The 22,778-nt window shown below is 57.2% G+C and overlaps 11 protein-coding genes across 12 annotated transcripts; 8 read left to right on the top strand and 3 right to left on the bottom strand.

The window, feature by feature from the left end:
- Positions 1-78: 78 nt before the first annotated feature.
- IUM83_18292 (Copia protein) lies at positions 79-1,063 on the top strand (the record flags this gene model as incomplete). Its single annotated transcript, XM_067943283.1, has 2 exons — positions 79-355; positions 462-1,063. 2 exons carry the CDS (start codon positions 79-81, stop codon positions 1,061-1,063), a joined length of 879 nt encoding a protein of 292 aa, XP_067784461.1.
- A 262-nt stretch (positions 1,064-1,325) lies between these two features.
- Positions 1,326-2,312, top strand: IUM83_18291 (Copia protein; the record flags this gene model as incomplete). The annotated part of the gene is made up of 1 exon (XM_067943282.1): positions 1,326-2,312. One exon carries the CDS (start codon positions 1,326-1,328, stop codon positions 2,310-2,312), a length of 987 nt encoding a protein of 328 aa, XP_067784463.1.
- A 261-nt stretch (positions 2,313-2,573) lies between these two features.
- IUM83_18290 (Copia protein) lies at positions 2,574-3,515 on the top strand (the record flags this gene model as incomplete). Its single annotated transcript, XM_067943281.1, has 1 exon — positions 2,574-3,515. The coding sequence occupies one exon, from the start codon at positions 2,574-2,576 to the stop codon at positions 3,513-3,515; it is 942 nt and encodes a 313-aa protein (XP_067784462.1).
- A 311-nt stretch (positions 3,516-3,826) lies between these two features.
- Positions 3,827-5,875, top strand: IUM83_18289 (the record flags this gene model as incomplete). Of its 2 annotated transcripts, none has more annotated exons than XM_067943280.1 (1): positions 3,827-5,875. In XM_067943280.1, one exon carries the CDS (start codon positions 3,827-3,829, stop codon positions 5,873-5,875), a length of 2,049 nt encoding a protein of 682 aa, XP_067784509.1. The 2 variants fall into 2 exon arrangements, with proteins under 2 accessions (XP_067784509.1, XP_067784508.1); XM_067943279.1 differs by having other exon boundaries at positions 5,216-5,875.
- Positions 5,876-9,101: 3,226 nt separating this feature from the next.
- On the bottom strand, positions 9,102-10,538 carry IUM83_18288 (Integrase catalytic core protein; the record flags this gene model as incomplete). Its single annotated transcript, XM_067943278.1, has 1 exon — positions 9,102-10,538. The coding sequence occupies one exon, from the start codon at positions 10,536-10,538 to the stop codon at positions 9,102-9,104; it is 1,437 nt and encodes a 478-aa protein (XP_067784510.1).
- Positions 10,539-10,944: 406 nt separating this feature from the next.
- IUM83_18287 (gag-pol polyprotein) lies at positions 10,945-12,266 on the top strand (the record flags this gene model as incomplete). Its single annotated transcript, XM_067943277.1, has 2 exons — positions 10,945-11,527; positions 11,593-12,266. The coding sequence occupies 2 exons, from the start codon at positions 10,945-10,947 to the stop codon at positions 12,264-12,266; spliced, it is 1,257 nt and encodes a 418-aa protein (XP_067784506.1).
- A 38-nt stretch (positions 12,267-12,304) lies between these two features.
- IUM83_18286 (Retrovirus-related Pol polyprotein from transposon TNT 1-94) lies at positions 12,305-15,046 on the top strand (the record flags this gene model as incomplete). The annotated part of the gene is made up of 1 exon (XM_067943276.1): positions 12,305-15,046. One exon carries the CDS (start codon positions 12,305-12,307, stop codon positions 15,044-15,046), a length of 2,742 nt encoding a protein of 913 aa, XP_067784507.1.
- Positions 15,047-15,650: 604 nt separating this feature from the next.
- On the top strand, positions 15,651-15,971 carry IUM83_18285 (retrovirus-related pol polyprotein; the record flags this gene model as incomplete). The annotated part of the gene is made up of 1 exon (XM_067943275.1): positions 15,651-15,971. One exon carries the CDS (start codon positions 15,651-15,653, stop codon positions 15,969-15,971), a length of 321 nt encoding a protein of 106 aa, XP_067784504.1.
- Positions 15,972-15,988: 17 nt separating this feature from the next.
- On the top strand, positions 15,989-17,788 carry IUM83_18284 (Integrase catalytic core protein; the record flags this gene model as incomplete). The annotated part of the gene is made up of 1 exon (XM_067943274.1): positions 15,989-17,788. One exon carries the CDS (start codon positions 15,989-15,991, stop codon positions 17,786-17,788), a length of 1,800 nt encoding a protein of 599 aa, XP_067784505.1.
- Positions 17,789-18,074: 286 nt separating this feature from the next.
- Positions 18,075-19,258, bottom strand: IUM83_18283 (Integrase catalytic core protein; the record flags this gene model as incomplete). The annotated part of the gene is made up of 2 exons (XM_067943273.1): positions 18,075-18,516; positions 18,597-19,258. 2 exons carry the CDS (start codon positions 19,256-19,258, stop codon positions 18,075-18,077), a joined length of 1,104 nt encoding a protein of 367 aa, XP_067784502.1.
- A 327-nt stretch (positions 19,259-19,585) lies between these two features.
- On the bottom strand, positions 19,586-22,258 carry IUM83_18282 (Retrovirus-related Pol polyprotein from transposon TNT 1-94; the record flags this gene model as incomplete). The annotated part of the gene is made up of 1 exon (XM_067943272.1): positions 19,586-22,258. One exon carries the CDS (start codon positions 22,256-22,258, stop codon positions 19,586-19,588), a length of 2,673 nt encoding a protein of 890 aa, XP_067784503.1.
- Positions 22,259-22,778: the final 520 nt, after the last annotated feature.

Genomic DNA, 22,778 nt, shown 5'->3' with positions numbered 1-22,778 from the left:
CCCAAGCCTCGGCGGTGTCAACGACCAACAAGTGCAAGACCCAACCACGACCTTCTTCAGGTTATGAGCCCAAGCACCATGTCCTCTGTCCAAGACACCAAGATCTCCATCGACAAGTTCAACGGCGACAACTACGCCACATGGAACCGCTACATGCGTGGCGTGTTCCTGACCAAGTCGGTGTGGAGCGTCGTGAACCGCGAGACGAAACCAAGCTTCGCGGACACGAGGGCCAAGGACGACTACGTCAAGTCGAGCAACATCGCGTTCGGCCTGATGTTGCTCCACATGGATGCTGACTACCATCATGTGGTCGACGACTGCGAGGAAGCGTGGGTGGCCTGGACGCGACTGCGTTCGCTCTACGGGGTCGCAGAAGGCTGGACGCATCTACCTGAAGCGCCAGCTCTTCAGCATGGAGATGGCAGAAGGCGGCAATGTGCTTCATCATTGCAATGAAGTCCTCAACATCAGCGCCAAGCTCAGCAACATCGGCGCCAAGATGGAGGATGAAGACGTGGCGATCTGCTTGCTCAGGAGTCTGCCCAAGAGTTTCGAGAACGTCGTTCTCAACTTGGAGATGAGCAACGCAGAGCTGCGCACTCAAGATGTGATCAAGGTGCTCACGAATGAGCACATCAAGCGGCAGGGCGAGAAGACGGCTCAGGTGAAGATTGAAGACGCTGCGAGGGCCTTCAATGCCGAGCGTGAAAGTCGCCACTGCACGTACTGCGGAAAATCGGGGCACGTCGTGGAAAAGTGCTGGACCAAGCAGAAGGAGGAGAATCGAGGTGCACGACGTGGCCGGTCTGGTCGCGGTGCGAACAACGTCCAGTGGCGTGACGACAGCGATGACGACTGCGTCGCGTTCGCGGTCTCTATGGAGTGTGGAGTCTCCAGGACCAACAAGTTTCAAGGCTCCTGGGCGATCGACAGTGGTGCCACGCACCACATCTGCAACGACGAGACCAAGTTTGTCGACATCAAGGTGTGCGACGAAGGTTGTTGCAGGGTACTGAACCTTGGTACATTGTACCAGTTCCGAGGTACCCGAACCGGTTAACCGAACCGGTCCAATACGACCACACTTTGATTAGACGAGTAGGTTGATTGGACGAACAGTGTAGAATGATAGTTGATAGGACGCACGGCCGCGTGTCTTTAGCACTAGCCTAGGGTGTAAGCTCCAACAATCCAATCACTTCTGAATTTCGATTCAACCCCCCAAGTGACCTTCCTCGCCTCGCCCCAAGCCTCGGCGGTGTCAACGACCAACAAGTGCAAGACCCAACCACGACCTTCTTCAGGTTATGAGCCCAAGCACCATGTCCTCTGTCCAAGACACCAAGATCTCCATCGACAAGTTCAACGGCGACAACTACGCCACATGGAACCGCTACATGCGTGGCGTGTTCCTGACCAAGTCGGTGTGGAGCGTCGTGAACCGCGAGACGAAACCAAGCTTCGCGGACACGTGGGCCAAGGACGACTACGTCAAGTCGAGCAACATCGCGTTCGGCCTGATGTTGCTCCACATGGATGCTGACTACCATCATGTGGTCGACGACTGCGAGGAAGCGTGGGTGGCCTGGACGCGACTGCGTTCGCTCTACGGGGGGTCGCAGAAGGCTGGACGCATCTACCTGAAGCGCCAGCTCTTCAGCATGGAGATGGCAGAAGGCGGCAATGTGCTTCATCATTGCAATGAAGTCCTCAACATCAGCGCCAAGCTCAGCAACATCGGCGCCAAGATGGAGGATGAAGACGTGGCGATCTGCTTGCTCAGGAGTCTGCCCAAGAGTTTCGAGAACGTCGTTCTCAACTTGGAGATGAGCAACGCAGAGCTGCGCACTCAAGATGTGATCAAGGTGCTCACGAATGAGCACATCAAGCGGCAGGGCGAGAAGACGGCTCAGGTGAAGATTGAAGATGCTGCGAGGGCCTTCAATGCCGAGCGTGAAAGTCGCCACTGCACGTACTGCGGAAAATCGGGGCACGTCGTGGAAAAGTGCTGGACCAAGCAGAAGGAGGAGAATCGAGGTGCACGACGTGGCCGGTCTGGTCGCGGTGCGAACAACGTCCAGTGGCGTGACGACAGCGATGACGACTGCGTCGCGTTCGCGGTCTCTATGGAGTGTGGAGTCTCCAGGACCAACAAGTTTCAAGGCTCCTGGGCGATCGACAGTGGTGCCACGCACCACATCTGCAACGACGAGACCAAGTTTGTCGACATCAAGGTGTGCGACGAAGGTTGTTGCAGGGTACTGAACCTTGGTACACTGTACCAGTTCCGAGGTACCCGAACCGGTTAACCGAACCGGTCCAATACGACCACACTTTGATTAGACGAGTAGGTTGATTGGACGAACAGTGTAGAATGATAGTTGATAGGACGCACGGCCGCGTGTCTTTAGCACTAGCCTAGGGTGTAAGCTCCAACAATCCAATCACTTCTGAATTTCGATTCAACCCCCAAGTGACCTTCCTCGCCTCGCCCCAAGCCTCGGCGGTGTCAACGACCAACAAGTGCAAGACCGAACCACGACCTTCTTCAGGTTATGAGCCCAAGCACCATGTCCTCTGTCCAAGACACCAAGATCTCCATCGACAAGTTCAACGGCGACAACTACGCCACATGGAACCGCTACATGCGTGGCGTGTTCCTGACCAAGTCGGTGTGGAGCGTCGTGAACCGCGAGACGAAACCAAGCTTCGCGGACACGAGGGCCAAGGACGACTACGTCAAGTCGAGCAACATCGCGTTCGGCCTGATGTTGCTCCACATGGATGCTGACTACCATCATGTGGTCGACGACTGCGAGGAAGCGTGGGTGGCCTGGACGCGACTGCGTTCGCTCTACGGGGGGTCGCAGAAGGCTGGACGCATCTACCTGAAGCGCCAGCTCTTCAGCATGGAGATGGCAGAAGGCGGCAATGTGCTTCATCATTGCAATGAAGTCCTCAACATCAGCGCCAAGCTCAGCAACATCGGCGCCAAGATGGAGGATGAAGACGTGGCGATCTGCTTGCTCAGGAGTCTGCCCAAGAGTTTCGAGAACGTCGTTCTCAACTTGGAGATGAGCAACGCAGAGCTGCGCACTCAAGATGTGATCAAGGTGCTCACGAATGAGCACATCAAGCGGCAGGGCGAGAAGACGGCTCAGGTGAAGATTGAAGACGCTGCGAGGGCCTTCAATGCCGAGCGTGAAAGTCGCCACTGCACGTACTGCGGAAAATCGGGGCACGTCGTGGAAAAGTGCTGGACCAAGCAGAAGGAGGAGAATCGAGGTGCACGACGTGGCCGGTCTGGTCGCGGTGCGAACAACGTCCAGTGGCGTGACGACAGCGATGACGACTGCGTCGCGTTCGCGGTCTCTATGGAGTGTGGAGTCTCCAGGACCAACAAGTTTCAAGGCTCATGGGCGATCGACAGTGGTGCCACGCACCACATCTGCAACGCCAAGGCCAAGTTTGTCGACATCAAGGTGTGCGACGAACGTGTTGCAGGGTACTGAACCTTGGTACACTGTACCAGTTCCGAGGTACCCGAACCGGTTAACCGAACCGGTCCAATACGACCACACGTTGATTAGACGAGTAGGTTGATTGGACGAGCAGTGTAGAATGATGGTTGATTAGACGCACGGCCGCGTGTCTTTAGCACTAGCCTAGGGTGTAAGCTCCAACAATCCAATCACTTCTGAATTTCGATTCAACCCCCCAAGTGACCTTCCTCGCCTCGCCCCAAGCCTCGGCGGTGTCAACGACCAAGTCTGCAAGTGCAAGACCCAACCACGACCTTCTTCAGGTTATGAGCCCAAGCACCATGTCCTCTGTCCAAGACACCAAGATCTCCATCGACAAGTTCAACGGCGACAACTACGCCACGTGGAACCGCTACATGCGTGGCGTGTTCCTGACCAAGTCGGTGTGGAGCGTCGTGAACCGCGAGACGAAACCAAGCTTCGCGGACACGAGGGCCAAGGACGACTACGTCAAGTCGAGCAACATCGCGTTCGGCCTGATGTTGCTCCACATGGATGCTGACTACCATCATGTGGTCGACGACTGCGAGGAAGCGTGGGTGGCCTGGACGCGACTGCGTTCGCTCTACGGGGGGTCGCAGAAGGCTGGACGCATCTACCTGAAGCGCCAGCTCTTCAGCATGGAGATGGCAGAAGGCGGCAATGTGCTTCATCATTGCAATGAAGTCCTCAACATCAGCGCCAAGCTCAGCAACATCGGCGCCAAGATGGAGGATGAAGACGTGGCGATCTGCTTGCTCAGGAGTCTGCCCAAGAGTTTCGAGAACGTCGTTCTCAACTTGGAGATGAGCAACGCAGAGCTGCGCACTCAAGATGTGATCAAGGTGCTCACGAATGAGCACATCAAGCGGCAGGGCGAGAAGACGGCTCAGGTGAAGATTGAAGACGCTGCGAGGGCCTTCAATGCCGAGCGTGAAAGTCGCCACTGCACGTACTGCGGAAAATCGGGGCACGTCGTGGAAAAGTGCTGGACCAAGCAGAAGGAGGAGAATCGAGGTGCACGACGTGGCCGGTCTGGTCGCGGTGCGAACAACGTCCAGTGGCGTGACGACAGCGATGACGACTGCGTCGCGTTCGCGGTCTCTATGGAGTGTGGAGTCTCCAGGACCAACAAGTTTCAAGGCTCCTGGGCGATCGACAGTGGTGCCACGCACCACATCTGCAACGACAAGACCAAGTTTGTCGACATCAAGGTGTGCGACGAAGGTGAACTCACGGTCGCCAACGGCAACACGGCCAAGATCATGGGAGTCGGGACGGTGGTGCAGCGGGTCACTTTGCCCAACGGCAAGGAGCGCGACATCCGCATTCAAGATGCACTTTACGTCCCGAGCATGAACAAGAACCTGCTTTCGGTGCCGCAGATCAACCGAAGCGGACAGTTCAAGGTGGTGTTTGATGGTGCTGAAATGCACATCGCACAGAAGAAGTCGAAGAAAATCGTGGCTTCCGCGGACCTGATCGACGGCCTCTACTGGCTCCGAGTCCCAAGCTGCGCTGCGAATTCGGTGTCCAAGGCGTCGGTCAACGCGGTGGATCTTCATGCGCGTTTGGGTCACGCGCCGAATGACGTTCTTCGGAAGATGGTCTCAAGTGGCATGGTGACGGGTGCGAAAATGCCGACATCGTCGAAGAAGTCAAGCCAATGTCGTGGGTGCCAACAAGGGAAAATGGTGCAAAAGCCCTTCCCAAGCAACCCGAACAAGCGCAAGTACAAGCCGTTCGAGTTCCTCCACTTCGACACCTGCGGGCCCATGGAGGAAGAGTCGCTGGGTGGCAGCCGCTACCTGCTGCTGATCACGGACGAAGCCAGCGGCTGCATGTCGGGATTCTGTCTGCGAGCCAGGTCGGAGAGTGAAGGCTGCTTGCGCCGATTCATCACCAAGGTGGAGAAGCAATTCGATGCCAGGGTGAAGTTCGTGCGCCATGACGGAGCCAAGGAGTTCGCGACCAATTCGCTCTTGGCGTACTACGAAGACCACGGCATCGAAGTACAGCCCACGGTTCGGTATGCGCACCAAACGAACGCGACGGCTGAACGCGCCAACCGAACCATCGTGACCATCGGCCGCAGCATGCTTCACTACGCCGGGTTGGACAAGACGTTCTGGGCGGAAGCAGCGATGACGGCGATTTACATCAAGAATCGTCTGCCGTCACCCAAGTCGCCCGACAAAACTCCGTTCGAGATCGTCTACAAGTCCAAGCCCAACGTCAAGCACATGCGGATCTTCGGGTGCAAGGCCTACGTTTTGACGCCGAAGGAGAAGCGACTCAAGTGGGACCCGAAAGCTCGTGAAGGAATTTTCATGGGTTACGAGGAGACTTGACTTCGTCGCGGATGTGGTGGTACTTGATGTCGATGTGCTTGGCGCGGCCATGGTTGACGGGGTTCTTGGTCATCTTGATGCACAACTGGTTGTTTTCAAAAATCTTCAACTCGGGCGTGACTCCGCCTGCAGCAACCAGGATCTCGCACAGCAGCTTGTGCACCCACTTGCCTTCTTGAATCGCCAAACTCAGTGCGATGTACTCGGCCTCGCTTGTCGAGAGCGACACACTTGACTGCTTCTTGGAACCCCATGAGATCGGTCCGCCGGCGACTTGGAACAGGTAGCCCGACGTAGACTTGCGATCACTAAGATCACCAGCCCAGTCGGCATCCGAGTAACCTTGAAAGTCGATGTCCTTGCCCGGCGAGAAGCGGATTCCGTGCGACTTGGTCCCTTGAAGGTAGCGGAAGATGCGCTTGACCGCAATCCAGTGCTCGACTTGCGGGTTCTCCATGAAGCGTGACACGTAGCCAACTGCGAACGCAATGTCCGGGCGAGTCGATGTCATCAAGTGCATGAGTGCACCGACAGCCTCGCGAAATGGCGCGTCCAACTTGGTCATGGCGTCGCTTGAGACTAGCTTCATGCTGATGTCGACCGGGCTTGCAGCGGGTTTGCAGTCTTGCATGCCGAAGCGCTCCAGGATGTCGTTGATGTAGCGAGCTTGGCTCAGCGTAACACTGCCATCCGCGTTGTCGACCACCTCGATCCCAAGGATGAAGGAGCACTTGCCACTGTCGGTCATCTCGAACCGCGACTTGAGTTGGCGCTTGACTTCCGCGATCATTTCCGCCGAGCTTCCGGTCACCAGGACGTCGTCCACGTAAACCAGCAGCAGAATGCATTCACCGTCGACGACCTTGATGTAGAGGCACGGGTCGTAGCTTGAGACGCGAAAACCGATGGAGCGCACATACTCGTCGAAGGTCTCGTTCCAAACTCGCGAAGCTTGCTTGAGCCCGTAAATCGCCTTGAGCAGTTCCACGCAGTCGAAACCGTCGTCCAGTTCCACGCCTTCAGGCACGCTGCAGAACACCTTCTCCTTCATCAAGCCGTACAGGAACGCAGTCACCACGTCGAGCTGGTCCATCGGCCATCCGAAGTACTTGGCAACCGCAATGATCATTCGCAGTGTGACGTACTTGACCACGGGCGAAAACGTCTCGGTGTAGTCGATCCCATACTTCTGCACGAAGCCTTTCGCGACGAGCCGAGCCTTGAACTTCTCGATCGATCCGTCGGCGTTGCGCACACCCACTTGGTACCGACTGCGCGCTGGTTGTTGGGTAGTTTGGCGGCGCGGAAAACACCTCGCAGCCGCATTGACTTGAGTTCGGCGCGAATTGCCTTGCGCCACTGGACTTGGTCTGGTCCGTTCACAGCTTCTTGAAACGTCTTCGGCTCCGCGCTGTCGCTTGCTTCCACAGCATTCGCACTTGCACGCCAGAACATGGGTGGGGTCGAGCCGTCTTCATCGTCTTCTTCCGATTTTTCTTCTTGCGCCGCCGTAGATTCACGTTGGTCTTGGTCAACCGAGGGTCCAGGCGCACTTGCTTCTTCGAGTCCAGCACTGCGACGAGGACGTCGAACATTGTCGCGATCTTGGTTGTCCGGACGCGATTTGCGCTTCCCCGCCTGCGTGAACACCCTTGTGCCGGAGTCGTCGGAGACTTGCATGTCGTCGAAAACGTCCGTAAGTCGGTTGACTTCTTCACCATCGGCAGCCGTGGAGTCGTCGAAGCTTGACTCATCGAATGTGACATCGCGAGAAATCACCACCTGCCCCGCCTCGATGTCATAAACTCGATACGCCTTGGAACGCTCCTCGTAACCCATGAAAATTCCTTCACGAGCTTTCGGGTCCCACTTGAGTCGCTTCTCCTTCGGCGTCAAAACGTAGGCCTTGCACCCGAAGATCCGCATGTGCTTGACGTTGGGCTTGGACTTGTAGACGATCTCGAACGGAGTTTTGTCGGGCGACTTGGGTGACGGCAGACGATTCTTGATGTAGATCGCCGTCATCGCTGCTTCCGCCCAGAACGTCTTGTCCAACCCGGCGTAGTGAAGCATGCTACGGCCGATGGTCACGATGGTTCGGTTGGCGCGTTCAGCCGTCGCGTTCGTTTGGTGCGCATACCGAACCGTGGGCTGCACTTCGATGCCGTGGTCTTCGTAGTACGCCAAGAGCGAATTGGTCGCGAACTCCTTGGCTCCGTCATGGCGCACGAACTTCACCCTGGCATCGAATTGCTTTTCCACCTTGGTGATGAATCGGCGAAAGCAGCCTTCACTCTCCGACCTGGCTCGCAGACAGAATCCCGACATGCAGCCGCTGGCTTCGTCCGTGATGAGCAGCAGGTAGCGGCTGCCACCCAGCGACTCTTCCTCCATGGGCCCGCAAATGTCGAAGTGGAGGAACTCGAACGGCTTGTACTTGCGCTTGTTCGGGTTGCTCGGGAAGGGCTTTTGCACCATTTTCCCTTGTTGGCACCCACGACATTGGTTTGACTTCTTCGACGATGTCGGCATTTTCGCACCCGTCACCATGCCACTTGAGACCATCTTCCGAAGAACGTCATTCGGCGCGTGACCCAAACGCGCATGAAGATCCACCGCGTTGACCGACGCCTTGGACACCGAATTCGCAGCGCAGCTTGGGACTCGGAGCCAGTAGAGGCCGTCGATCAGGTCCGCGGAAGCCACGATTTTCTTCGACTTCTTCTGTGCGATGTGCATTTCAGCACCATCAAACACCACCTTGAACAGTCCGCTTCGGTTGATCTGCGGCACCGAGAGCAGGTTCTTGTTCATGCTTGGCACGTAAAGTGCATCTTGAATGCGGATGTCGCGCTCCTTGCCGTTGGGCAAAGTGACCCGCTGCACCACCGTCCCTGAAGAAGGTCGTACTGGGATCTTGCACTGGTTGACTTGGTCGTTGACACCGCCGATGTTGGGGCGAGGCGAGGAAGGTCACTTGGGGGGTTGAATCGAAATTCAGAAGTGATTGGATTGTTGGAGCTTACACCCTAGGCTAGTGCTAAAGACACGCGGCCGTGCGTCCTATCAACTAGTGCGTCTAATCAACCATCATTCTACACTACTCGTCCAATCAACCTACTCGTCTAATCAACGTGTGGTCGTATTGGACCGGTTCGGTTAACCGGTTCGGGTACCTCGGAACTGGTACAGTGTACCAAGGTTCAGTACCCTGCAACACGCCCCCTCAATGCGAACACGCGTGAACGCCGAGCGCAGCCGTCAAGTCCTTGTGGCGTGGTCCGGCAAGTCCCTTGGTCATGATGTCGGCCAGCATGGTGGCAGTCTCGCAGTACTCGACGATCACTTCGCCGCGCTTGACTTCGTCGCGGATGTGATGGTACTTGATGTCGATGTGCTTGGCGCGGCCATGGTTGACGGGGTTCTTGGTCATCTTGATGCACGACTGGTTGTCTTCGAAAATCTTCAACTCGGGCGTAACTCCGCCTGCAGCAACCAGGATCTCGCACAGCAGCTTGTGCACCCACTTGCCTTCTTGAATCGCCAAACTCAGTGCGATGTACTCGGCCTCGCTTGTCGAGAGCGACACACTCGACTGCTTCTTGGAACCCCACGAGATCGGTCCGCCGGCGACTTGGAACAGGTAGCCCGACGTAGACTTGCGATCACTAAGATCACCAGCCCAGTCGGCATCCGAGTAACCTTGAAAGTCGATGTCCTTGCCCGGCGAGAAGCGGAGTCCGTGCGACTTGGTCCCTTGAAGGTAGCGGAAGATGCGCTTGACCGCAATCCAGTGCTCGACTTGCGGGTTCTCCATGAAGCGTGACACGTAGCCGACAGCGAACGCAATGTCCGGGCGAGTCGATGTCATCAAGTGCATGAGTGCACCGACAGCCTCGCGAAATGGCGCGTCCAACTTGGTCATGGCGTCGCTTGAAACTAGCTTCATGCTGATGTCGACTGGACTTGCAGCGGGTTTGCAGTCTTGCATGCCGAAGCGCTCCAGGATGTCGTTGATGTAGCGAGCTTGGCTCAGCGTAACGCTGCCATCCGCGTTGTCGATCACCTCGATCCCAAGGATGAAGGAGCACTTGCCACTGTCGGTCATCTCGAACCGCGACTTGAGTTGGCGCTTGACTTCCGCGATCATTTCCGCTGAGCTCCCGGTCACCAACACGTCGTCCACGTAGACCAGCAGCAGAACGCATTCGCCGTCGACGACCTTGATGTAGAGGCACGGGTCGTAGCTTGATACGCGAAATCCGATGGAGCGCACATACTCGTCGAAGGTCTCGTTCCAAACTCGCGAAGCTTGCTTGAGCCCGTAAATCGCCTTGAGCAGTTCCACGCAGTCGAAACCGTCGTCCAGTTCCACGCCTTCAGGCACGCTGCAGAACACCTTCTCCTTCATCAAGCCGTACAGGAACGCAGTCACCACGTCGAGCTGGTCCATCGGCCATCCGAAGTACTTGGCAACCGCAATGATCATTCGCAGCGTGACGTACTTGACCACGGGCGAAAACGTCTCGGTGTAGTCGATGCCATACTTCTGCACGAAGCCTTTCGCGACGAGCCGAGCCTTGAACTTCTCGATCGATCCGTCCGCGTTGCGCTTGATCTTGAACACCCACTTGGTACCGACTGCGCGCTGGTTGTTGGGCAGTTTGGCGGCGCGGAAAATGTTGTCAAGGGATCGCCTCGACCAGCTGCGGTGTACCAGTAAGGTACCGGTGTGACCTTCACTCAGTGGTGCCGCCATCATTCGTGTGATGATGGGACGAGGATTACAGGACGCTGATGATGGGACGCGTGGGTACAAGATTGTGGGTACAGGATGGGCATCTACGTGGCACTCGCTGATTGGCTGAAGGACCTTCTATCCAGTTAGGAATCCAGTAGAGTGTATCCAGCAGGAATATCCAGTAGGCTTAGAGGTAGCAAGCAGTTCGCGAACTAAGGACCTAAATCAATCACTTTGCATTCTGACATCAAGTGCTCAAACGACCTTCCTTTTGGTTATGAGCCCAAGCCCCGTTTTCCCTGCTGAAGACTCCGACTACGCTTTCGCCATGGACGCCGCCTCGACCACGACCTCTCGCATCAACAAGTTCGACGGAACCAACTTCCACACGTGGAAGTTCAAGATGGCGATGGTGCTCGAGGAACGAGACCTGTGGGAAGTGACAAGTGGAGAGATCAAGCTGGAGCACTGCGCCACTACGCTGGACCAAACGACGTTCAAGAGGAAGTCTCGCAAGGCGCTGGCGATCATCTGTCTCGCGATGGAAGATTCGCAGCTGCCGCTGGTCCGGTCGGCGAAGGATGCGTACGATGCATGGTCAAAACTGGAAGGACACTTCGAGAAGAAGAGTTTGGCCAACAAGCTCTTCCTTCGTCGACGTTTCTTCACGACGATGATGGCGGAAGGTGATGATGTGCTGGAGCACATCAACAAGATCAAGACTCTGGCGGAGCAGCTCGACGCAGTGGGCGCTCCGGTCAGCGAGGATGACTTGGTGATCACGCTTCTTGGGAGTCTCAGCGAGTCGTACCAGTTCCTCATCACGGCGTTGGAGTCGAGAGCCGACTCGCTGTCGTGGGAACTCGTGACGGCTCGGCTGCTGCATGAGGACATGAAGCGCAAGGAGCAAGGTGGCGGCGTCGACGGAGCCGCGCACGGTCAAGGCCAAGCGTTCATGACAAGCGACAACGGCAAGCGCAGGGACGGCAGGCGACCGCCAACAAGGCCAGCGCCTGCCACTACTGTGGGGAGCAAGGACATTGGATCGCCAAGTGTCCTGTGCGAATCCGCGAGAACGCGGAGCGGCAGAGGCCGCAGCGAGCGAACGTCGCGCAGAGTGAGGACGACTCTGGCGACTTCCTCTTCTCGGTTGGTGGTGGGAGCAACACCACCAAGTCGAATGAGGTGTGGCTGGTCGACTCGGGTGCGACGCAGCACATGACCAGTTCCAAGAAGTTCATGAGGAACTACAAGAAGATCTCGCCGGTGGACGTGCATCTCGCGGACGACGGTGTGGTGCAAGCGATCGGGAGAGGCGACATCGTGATGAAGATGCAGACCCCGCGCGGCGTCAAGAAGGGTGTGCTCACGAATGTGTGGCACATTCCCAAGTTGTCGCGCAACCTGTTCTCCGTCGGCAGATTCACCAAGGACGTCGGGCCTGTGACGTTCGAGAGCGACGGGTGCTTCACGGAGACGAAGGGTCTCAAGTGGAAGCTCGGCGCTCGCGAAGGCAAAGGGCTGTTCAAGCTGAGCATGACACCGGTGATGCCTGACGAGGCCAATGTGGCAAGCTCGAAGGATCGCAAGGGGACACCACGTCGTACCTCTGGCACCTTCGACTTGGTCACATTGGCCATGGCGGTCTAGACGCCATCGTCAAGAAGGGCTACGGCTCTGGCATCGACATGACGTCGGTGAAGCAGTGGGAGCTGTGCGACGGATGCTCACTCGGCAAGCAAACGCGAGTGAGCTACATGAAGTCGTCTCCAAACCGTGCGAAGCAAGTGCTGGAAGTGGTTCACAGCGATGTGTGCGGCCCCATGCAGACGTCTACGTTTGGTGGCAAGCGCTACTTCGTCACGTTCATCGACGACAAGTCGCACTTCTGTGTGGTGTACTTGATGCGGAACAAGTCGGAGGTGGCCGCCAAGTTCGCTGAGTTCGTTGCGTTGGCTGAAACGCAGACCGGCAAGCGTGTGAAAACGCTCCGGAGCGACAACGGTGGCGAGTACACTTCGCGCGAGATGGCCAAGTTCTGCAGCGACCGTGGTATCGTGCAGAAGTTCACGCCGCCGTACACGCCACAGCTGAACGGCGTGGCGGAACGGATGAACCGGACGTTGGTGGAGTGTGCGCGCTGCATGTTGGAGCATGCCGGGTTGTCGAAGGGTTACTGGGGTGAAGCGGTGGTGACAGCCACGTTCCTCCGGAACCGGTGTCCGACACGCGCCATTAGCCACGACAAGTCGCCGCACCAAGTTTGGACGGGAAAGAAGCCACTGCTGGCGAACCTCAAGGTGTTTGGTTGCCACGCGTACGTGCTGGTCCCGAAGGCGAAGCGGTCCAAGTTTGACGCCCGGTCGGTGCGTTGCCGGTTCCTGGGGTACTCGGAGCACGAGAAAGCGTATCGGTTTGAAGAGATCGAGAGCGGTCGCGTGTTGGTGAGCCGCGACGCGCAGTTCATGGAAGACGTCTTCGACGGTGGGAGACGCAAATATGCTACGAAGGAGGTGGTGATTGGTCTTCCAGATGAAGACGATGAAGATGCCACGGATGAAGAGACTCCGTCCGAATCGGATGAGGACGGCAGTGAGGATGAGGCTGCGCGGGATGAAGACTTCGAACCCGGCAGCAAGCGACACCCGCGGACGCAGTCACTAGAAGAAGCCGTGGAGGTGCCGAGGGCCAAGCGATATGCGCCGCAGAATGGACGTTCGACGCTGGATGAGATGTCTGCGGCGGCCCAAGAGAGTCAAGATTTTGAGGCTGCGTACGTCGTGGATTCAGTGGGAGAGATGCCGACTACGTTCAAGTCGGCGATGGAATCCAGCGACGCAGCCAAGTGGAAGGAAGCATGCGACTCGGAGTACGACTCGCTGCTCAAGAACAAGACGTGGGAAGTGGTGCCACTGCCGAAGGGACGCAAGGCCATCGGCAACAGATGGGTGTTTCGCGTGAAGGAGAACCAGGCTGGAGAGGTCGAACGGTTCAAGGCGCGTCTGGTGGCCAAGGGGTTCTCGCAGAAGTACGGCATCGACTACGACGAGACCTTCGCTCCAGTGGCCAAGTTCACGTCGATCCGGGCCGTGCTGAGTTTGGCCGCCAAGTATGGTCTCAAGCTGCATCAGATGGATGTGAAGACGGCGTTCCTGAATGGCGGCTTGGACGAAGAGATCTACATGGTGCAACCGGACGGCTACGTCGATGAAGACCACCCGGACTACGTGTGCAAGCTGAAGCAGTCATTGTACGGGTTGAAGCAGTCGCCGCGCATGTGGAACAAGACCATCGACGAGTTCATGCTGAAGCTGGGGTTCACCAAGTGCGAGTCCGACCATTGCGTCTACGTGAAACGCGACGGACACAGCATGATCTTCGTGGTCATCTACGTGGACGACCTGATCCTGGCCAGCAACGACGACGAGCTGATGGAGTCGACCAAGCGCGCACTCAGCAAACGGTTCGAAATGACAGACCTCGGCGAGCTTACGTACTTCCTCGGCATGGAGATCAAGAACGACTTGGAGTCCGGCAAGGTGACGATGCGGCAGACCAAGTTTCTCAAGTCGATCCTGAGCAAGTTCGGCATGCAGGACAGCAAACCCGTGAAGACGCCGCAGGATCCAGGACTTAAGTTGACCAAGAACATGTGCGAGGGTGGCTGCAAGCATGAAGACACGATGAAGAACGTGCCGTATCGGAGTGCTGTCGGCGCGTTGATGTACCTGATGGTGGCGACGCGTCCGGACCTGGCTGCTGCAGTAGGCGTGCTGAGTCAGTTCGCCGCCGACCCGTGTCCCACACACTGGCAAGCCCTCAAGCGTGTGCTCCGGTATCTGCAAGCCACGCCCACGCATGGCATCGAGTTCTCGAAGGGTGACGGCTGCGGAGTTGTGTGTGGCTACTCGGACGCAGACTGGGCTGGTGACATCGAATCGAGAAGAAGTACAAGCGGCTACGCGTTCATGATGAACGGCGGGTGCATCAGCTGGAGGAGCAAGAAGCAGCGGACGGTGGCGCTGTCATCTACAGAGGCGGAGTACATGGCGCTGTCAGAGGCGACGCAGGAGGCGGTGTGGCTCAAGGTGTTTCTGCGCGAGCTCGGCGAAATGGCAAGCGATGAAGCAATCAAGATCTACGAGGACAACCAAGGCTCCATCGCGTTGGCCAAGAACCCGGAGTTCCACAAGCGCACCAAGCACATCGACATTCGCTACCACTTCGTGCGTGAGAAGGTGGAAGACGGTCAGGTGGTGTTGGAGTACTGCTCGACGAAGGACATGCTGGCCGACATCATGACGAAGGCGATCACTTCTGTGCAGTTCGAAGTTCTGCGACACAAGCTGGGGATCCAAGGTGCAGCCGACGTCGAGTCGCGTGGGAGTGTTGTCAAGGGATCGCCTCGACCAGCTGCGGTGTACCAGTAAGGTACCGGTGTGACCTTCACTCAGTGGTGCCGCCATCATTCGTGTGATGATGGGACGAGGATTACAGGACGCTGATGATGGGACGCGTGGGTACAAGATTGTGGGTACAGGATGGGCATCTACGTGGCACTCGCTGATTGGCTGAAGGACCTTCTATCCAGTTAGGAATCCAGTAGAGTGTATCCAGCAGGAATATCCAGTAGGCTTAGAGGTAGCACGCAGTTCGCGAACTAAGGACCTAAATCAATCACTTTGCATTCTGTTGCAGGGTACTGAACCTTGGTACACTGTACCAGTTCCGAGGTACCCGAACCGGTTAACCGAACCGGTCCAATACGACCACACGTTGATTAGACGAGTAGGTTGATTGGACGAGCAGTGTAGAATGATGGTTGATTAGACGCACTAGTTGATAGGACGCACGGCCGCGTGTCTTTAGCACTAGCCTAGGGTGTAAGCTCCAACAATCCAATCACTTCTGAATTTCGATTCAACCCCCCAAGTGACCTTCCTCGCCTCGCCCCAAGCCTCGGCGGTGTCTACGACCAAGTCAACCAGTGCAAGACCCAACTACGACCTTCTTCAGGTTATGAGCCCAAGCACCATGTCCTCTGTCCAAGACACCAAGATCTCCATCGACAAGTTCAACGGCGACAACTACGCCACGTGGAACCGCTACATGCGTGGCGTGTTCCTGACCAAGTCGGTGTGGAGCGTCGTGAACCGCGAGACGAAACCAAGCTTCGCGGACACGAGGGCCAAGGACGACTACGTCAAGTCGAGCAACATCGCGTTCGGCCTGATGTTGCTCCACATGGATGCTGACTACCATCATGTGGTCGACGACTGCGAGGAAGCGTGGGTGGCCTGGACGCGACTGCGTTCGCTCTACGGGGGTCGCAGAAGGCTGGACGCATCTACCTGAAGCGCCAGCTCTTCAGCATGGAGATGGCAGAAGGCGGCAATGTGCTTCATCATTGCAATGAAGTCCTCAACATCAGCGCCAAGCTCAGCAACATCGGCGCCAAGATGGAGGATGAAGACGTGGCGATCTGCTTGCTCAGGAGTCTGCCCAAGAGTTTCGAGAACGTCGTTCTCAACTTGGAGATGAGCAACGCAGAGCTGCGCACTCAAGATGTGATCAAGGTGCTCACGAATGAGCACATCAAGCGGCAGGGCGAGAAGACGGCTCAGGTGAAGATTGAAGACGCTGCGAGGGCCTTCAATGCCGAGCGTGAAAGTCGCCACTGCACGTACTGCGGAAAATCGGGGCACGTCGTGGAAAAGTGCTGGACCAAGCAGAAGGAAGAGAATCGAGGTGCACGACGTGGCCGGTCTGGTCGCGGTGCGAACAACGTCCAGTGGCGTGACGACAGCGATGACGACTGCGTCGCGTTCGCGGTCTCTATGGAGTGTGGAGTCTCCAGGACCAACAAGTTTCAAGGCTCATGGGCGATCGACAGTGGTGCCACGCACCACATCTGCAACGACAAGGCCAAGTTTGTCGACATCAAGGTGTGCGACGAAGGTGAACTCACGGTCGCCAACGGCAACACGGCCAAGATCATGGGAGTCGGGACGGTCATGCAGCGGGTCACTTTGCCCAACGGCAAGGAGCGCGACATCCGCATTCAAGATGCACTTTACGTGCCAAGCATGAACAAGAACCTGCTCTCGGTGCCGCAGATCAACCGAAGCGGACTGTTCAAGGTGGTGTTTGATGGTGCTGAAATGCACATCGCACAGAAGAAGTCGAAGAAAATCGTGGCTTCCGCGGACCTGATCGACGGCCTCTACTGGCTCCGAGTCCCAAGCTGCGCTGCGAATTCGGTGTCCAAGGCGTCGGTCAACGCGGTGGATCTTCATGCGCGTTTGGGTCACGCGCCGAATGACGTTCTTCGGAAGATGGTCTCAAGTGGCATGGTGACGGGTGCGAAAATGCCGACATCGTCGAAGAAGTCAAGCCAATGTCGTGGGTGCCAACAAGGGAAAATGGTGCAAAAGCCCTTCCCAAGCAACCCGAACAAGCGCAAGTACAAGCCGTTCGAGTTCCTCCACTTCGACACCTGCGGGCCCATGGAGGAAGAGTCGCTGGGTGGCAGCCGCTACCTGCTGCTGATCACGGACGAAGCCAGCGGCTGCATGTCGGGATTCTGTCTGCGAGCCAGGTCGGAGAGTGAAGGCTGCTTGCGCCGATTCATCACCAAGGTGGAGAAGCAATTCGATGCCAGGGTGAAGTTCGTGCGCCATGACGGAGCCAAGGAGTTCGCGACCAATTCGCTCTTGGCGTACTACGAAGACCACGGCATCGAAGTGCAGCCCACGGTTCGGTATGCGCACCAAACCAACGCGACGGCTGAACGCGCCAACCGAACCATCGTGACCATCGGCCGCAGCATGCTTCACTACGCCGGGTTGGACAAGACGTTCTGGGCGGAAGCAGCGATGACGGCGATCTACATCAAGAATCGTCTGCCGTCACCCAAGTCGCCCGACAAAACTCCGTTCGAGATCGTCTACAAGTCCAAGCCCAACGTCAAGCACATGCGGATCTTCGGGTGCAAGGCCTACGTTTTGACGCCGAAGGAGAAGCGACTCAAGTGGGACCCGAAAGCTCGTGAAGGAATTTTCATGGGTTACGAGGAGCGTTCCAAGGCGTATCGAGTTTATGACATCGAGGCGGGGCAGGTGGTCATTGAAGAAGGTCGTATTGGGATCTTGCACTGGTTGACTTGGTCGTAGACACCGCCGAGGCTTGGGGCGAGGCGAGGAAGGTCACTTGGGGGGTTGAATCGAAATTCAGAAGTGATTGGATTGTTGGAGCTTACACCCTAGGCTAGTGCTAAAGACACGCGGCCGTGCGTCCTATCAACTAGTGCGTCTAATCAACCATCATTCTACACTACTCGTCCAATCAACCTACTCGTCTAATCAACGTGTGGTCGTATTGGACCGGTTCGGTTAACCGGTTCGGGTACCTCGGAACTGGTACAGTGTACCAAGGTTCAGTACCCTGCAACACGCCCCCTCAATGCGAACACGCGTGAACGCCGAGCGCAGCCGTCAAGTCCTTGTGGCGTGGTCCGGCAAGTCCCTTGGTCATGATGTCGGCCAGCATGGTGGCAGTCTCGCAGTACTCGACGATCACTTCGCCGCGCTTGACTTCGTCGCGGATGTGATGGTACTTGATGTCGATGTGCTTGGCGCGGCCATGGTTGACGGGGTTCTTGGTCATCTTGATGCACGACTGGTTGTCTTCGAAAATCTTCAACTCGGGCGTGACTCCGCCTGCAGCAACCAGGATCTCGCACAGCAGCTTGTGCACCCACTTGCCTTCTTGAATCGCCAAACTCAGTGCGATGTACTCGGCCTCGCTTGTCGAGAGCGACACACTTGACTGCTTCTTGGAACCCCACGAGATCGGTCCGCCGGCGACTTGGAACAGGTAGCCCGACGTAGACTTGCGATCACTAAGATCACCAGCCCAGTCGGCATCCGAGTAACCTTGAAAGTCGATGTCCTTGCCCGGCGAAAACGGATTCCGTGCGACTTGGTCCCTTGAAGGTAGCGGAAGATGCGCTTGACCGCAATCCAGTGCTCGACTTGCGGGTTCTCCATGAAGCGTGACACGTAGCCGACAGCGAACGCAATGTCCGGGCGAGTCGATGTCATCAAGTGCATGAGTGCACCGACAGCCTCGCGAAATGGCGCGTCCAACTTGGTCATGGCGTCGCTTGAAACTAGCTTCATGCTGATGTCGACCGGACTTGCAGCGGGTTTGCAGTCTTGCATGCCGAAGCGCTCCAGGATGTCGTTGATGTAGCGAGCTTGGCTCAGCGTAACACTGCCATCCGCGTTGTCGACCACCTCGATCCCGAGGATGAAGGAGCACTTGCCACTGTCGGTCATCTCGAACCGCGACTTGAGTTGGCGCTTGACTTCCGCGATCATTTCCGCCGAGCTTCCGGTCACCAAGACGTCGTCCACGTAGACCAGCAGCAGAACGCATTCGCCGTCGACGACCTTGATGTAGAGGCAGGGGTCGTAGCTTGACACGCGAAAACCGATGGAGCGCACATACTCGTCGAAGGTCTCGTTCCAAACTCGCGAAGCTTGCTTGAGTCCGTAAATCGCCTTGAGCAGTTCCACGCAGTCGAAACCGTCGTCCAGTTCCACGCCTTCAGGCACGCTGCAGAACACCTTCTCCTTCATCAAGCCGTACAGGAACGCAGTCACCACGTCGAGCTAAAAGTAAAGGTCGTTTGAGCACTTGATGTCAGAATGCAAAGTGATTGATTTAGGTCCTTAGTTCGCGAACTGCGTGCTACCTCTAAGCCTACTGGATATTCCTGCTGGATACACTCTACTGGATTCCTAACTGGATAGAAGGTCCTTCAGCCAATCAGCGAGTGCCACGTAGATGCCCATCCTGTACCCACAATCCTGTACCCACGCGTCCCATCATCAGCGTCCCGTAATCCTCGTCCCATCATCACACGAATGATGGCGGCACCACTGAGTGAAGGTCACACCGGTACCTTACTGGTACACCGCAGCTGGTCGAGGCGATCCCTTGACAACACTCCCACGCGACTCGACGTCGGCTGCACCTTGGATCCCCAGCTTGTGTCGCAGAACTTCGAACTGCACAGAAGTGATCGCCTTCGTCATGATGTCGGCCAGCATGTCCTTCGTCGAGCAGTACTCCAACACCACCTGACCGTCTTCCACCTTCTCACGCACGAAGTGGTAGCGAATGTCGATGTGCTTGGTGCGCTTGTGGAACTCCGGGTTCTTGGCCAACGCGATGGAGCCTTGGTTGTCCTCGTAGATCTTGATTGCTTCATCGCTTGCCATTTCGCCGAGCTCGCGCAGAAACACCTTGAGCCACACCGCCTCCTGCGTCGCCTCTGACAGCGCCATGTACTCCGCCTCTGTAGATGACAGCGCCACCGTCCGCTGCTTCTTGCTCCTCCAGCTGATGCACCCGCCGTTCATCATGAACGCGTAGCCGCTTGTACTTCTTCTCGATTCGATGTCACCAGCCCAGTCTGCGTCCGAGTAGCCACACACAACTCCGCAGCCGTCACCCTTCGAGAACTCGATGCCATGCGTGGGTGTGGCTTGCAGATACCGGAGCACACGCTTGAGGGCTTGCCAGTGTGTGGGACACGGGTCGGCGGCGAACTGACTCAGCACGCCTACTGCAGCAGCCAGGTCCGGACGCGTCGCCACCATCAGGTACATCAACGCGCCGACAGCACTCCGATACGGCACGTTCTTCATCGTGTCTTCATGCTTGCAGCCACCCTCGCACATGTTCTTGGTCAACTTAAGTCCTGGATCCTGCGGCGTCTTCACGGGTTTGCTGTCCTGCATGCCGAACTTGCTCAGGATCGACTTGAGAAACTTGGTCTGCCGCATCGTCACCTTGCCGGACTCCAAGTCGTTCTTGATCTCCATGCCGAGGAAGTACGTGAGCTCGCCGAGGTCTGTCATTTCGAACCGTTTGCTGAGTGCGCGCTTGGTCGACTCCATCAGCTCGTCGTCGTTGCTGGCCAGGATCAGGTCGTCCACGTAGATGACCACGAAGATCATGCTGTGTCCGTCGCGTTTCACGTAGACGCAATGGTCGGACTCGCACTTGGTGAACCCCAGCTTCAGCATGAACTCGTCGATGGTCTTGTTCCACATGCGCGGCGACTGCTTCAACCCGTACAATGACTGCTTCAGCTTGCACACGTAGTCCGGGTGGTCTTCATCGACGTAGCCGTCCGGTTGCACCATGTAGATCTCTTCGTCCAAGCCGCCATTCAGGAACGCCGTCTTCACATCCATCTGATGCAGCTTGAGACCATACTTGGCGGCCAAACTCAGCACGGCCCGGATCGACGTGAACTTGGCCACTGGAGCGAAGGTCTCGTCGTAGTCGATGCCGTACTTCTGCGAGAACCCCTTGGCCACCAGACGCGCCTTGAACCGTTCGACCTCTCCAGCCTGGTTCTCCTTCACGCGAAACACCCATCTGTTGCCGATGGCCTTGCGTCCCTTCGGCAGTGGCACCACTTCCCACGTCTTGTTCTTGAGCAGCGAGTCGTACTCCGAGTCGCATGCTTCCTTCCACTTGGCTGCGTCGCTGGATTCCATCGCCGACTTGAACGTAGTCGGCATCTCTCCCACTGAATCCACGACGTACGCAGCCTCAAAATCTTGACTCTCTTGGGCCGCCGCAGACATCTCATCCAGCGTCGGACGTCCATTCTGCGGCGCATATCGCTTGGCCCTCGGCACCTCCACGGCTTCTTCTAGTGACTGCGTCCGCGGGTGTCGCTTGCTGCCGGGTTCGAAGTCTTCATTCCACGCAGCCTCATCCTCACTGCCGTCGTTATCCGATTCGGACGGAGTCTCTTCATCCGTGGCATCTTCATCGTCTTCATCTGGAAGACCAATCACCACCTCCTTCGTAGCATACTTGCGTCTCCCACCGTCGAAGACGTCTTCCATGAACTGCGCGTCGCGGCTCACCAACACGCGACCGCTCTCGATCTCTTCAAACCGATACGCTTTCTCGCGCTCCGAGTACCCCAGGAACCGGCAACGCACCGACCGGGCGTCAAACTTGGACCGCTTCGCCTTCGGGACCAGCACGTACGCGTGGCAACCAAACACCTTGAGGTTCGCCAGCAGTGGCTTCTTTCCCGTCCAAACTTGGTGCGGCGACTTGTCGTGGCTAATGGCGCGTGTCGGACACCGGTTCCGGAGGAACGTGGCTGTCACCACCGCTTCACCCCAGTAACCCTTCGACAACCCGGCATGCTCCAACATGCAGCGCGCACACTCCACCAACGTCCGGTTCATCCGTTCCGCCACGCCGTTCAGCTGTGGCGTGTACGGCGGCGTGAACTTCTGCACGATACCACGGTCGCTGCAGAACTTGGCCACCTCGCGCGAAGTGTACTCGCCACCGTTGTCGCTCCGGAGCGTTTTCACACGCTTGCCGGTCTGCGTTTCAGCCAACACAACGAACTCAGCGAACTTGGCGGCCACCTCGGACTTGTTCCGCATCAAGTACACCACACAGAAGTGCGACTTGTCGTCGATGAACGTGACGAAGTAGTGCTTGCCACCAAACGTAGACGTCTGCATGGGGCCGCACACATCGCTGTGAACCACTTCCAGCACTTGCTTCGCACGGTTTGGAGACGACTTCATGTAGCTCACTCGCGTGTGCTTGCCGAGTGAGCATCCGTCGCACAGCTCCCACTGCTTCACCGACGTCATGTCGATGCCAGAGCCGTAGCCCTACTTGACGATGGCGTCTAGACCGCCATGGCCAATGTGACCAAGTCGAAGGTGCCAGAGGTACGACGTGGTGTCCCCTTTGCGATCCTTCGAGCTTGCCACATTGGCCTCGTCAGGCATCACCGGTGTCATGCTCAGCTTGAACAGCCCTTTGCCTTCGCGAGCGCCGAGCTTCCACTTGAGACCCTTCGTCTCCGTGAAGCACCCGTCGCTCTCGAACGTCACAGGCCCGACGTCCTTGGTGAATCTGCCGACGGAGAACAGGTTGCGCGACAACTTGGGAATGTGCCACACATTCGTGAGCACACCCTTCTTGACGCCGCGCGGGGTCTGCATCTTCATCACGATGTCGCCTCTCCCGATCGCTTGCACCACACCGTCGTCCGCGAGATGCACGTCCACCGGCGAGATCTTCTTGTAGTTCCTCATG

This window comes from Phytophthora cinnamomi (assembly GCF_018691715.1).
Source record: "Phytophthora cinnamomi strain GKB4 chromosome Unknown Contig90, whole genome shotgun sequence".
NCBI classification, from domain to species: Eukaryota; Oomycota; class Peronosporomycetes; order Peronosporales; family Peronosporaceae; genus Phytophthora; species Phytophthora cinnamomi.
Note: the sequence above shows the minus strand (reverse complement) of the source record. Positions and strands in the feature narration are given on the sequence as shown.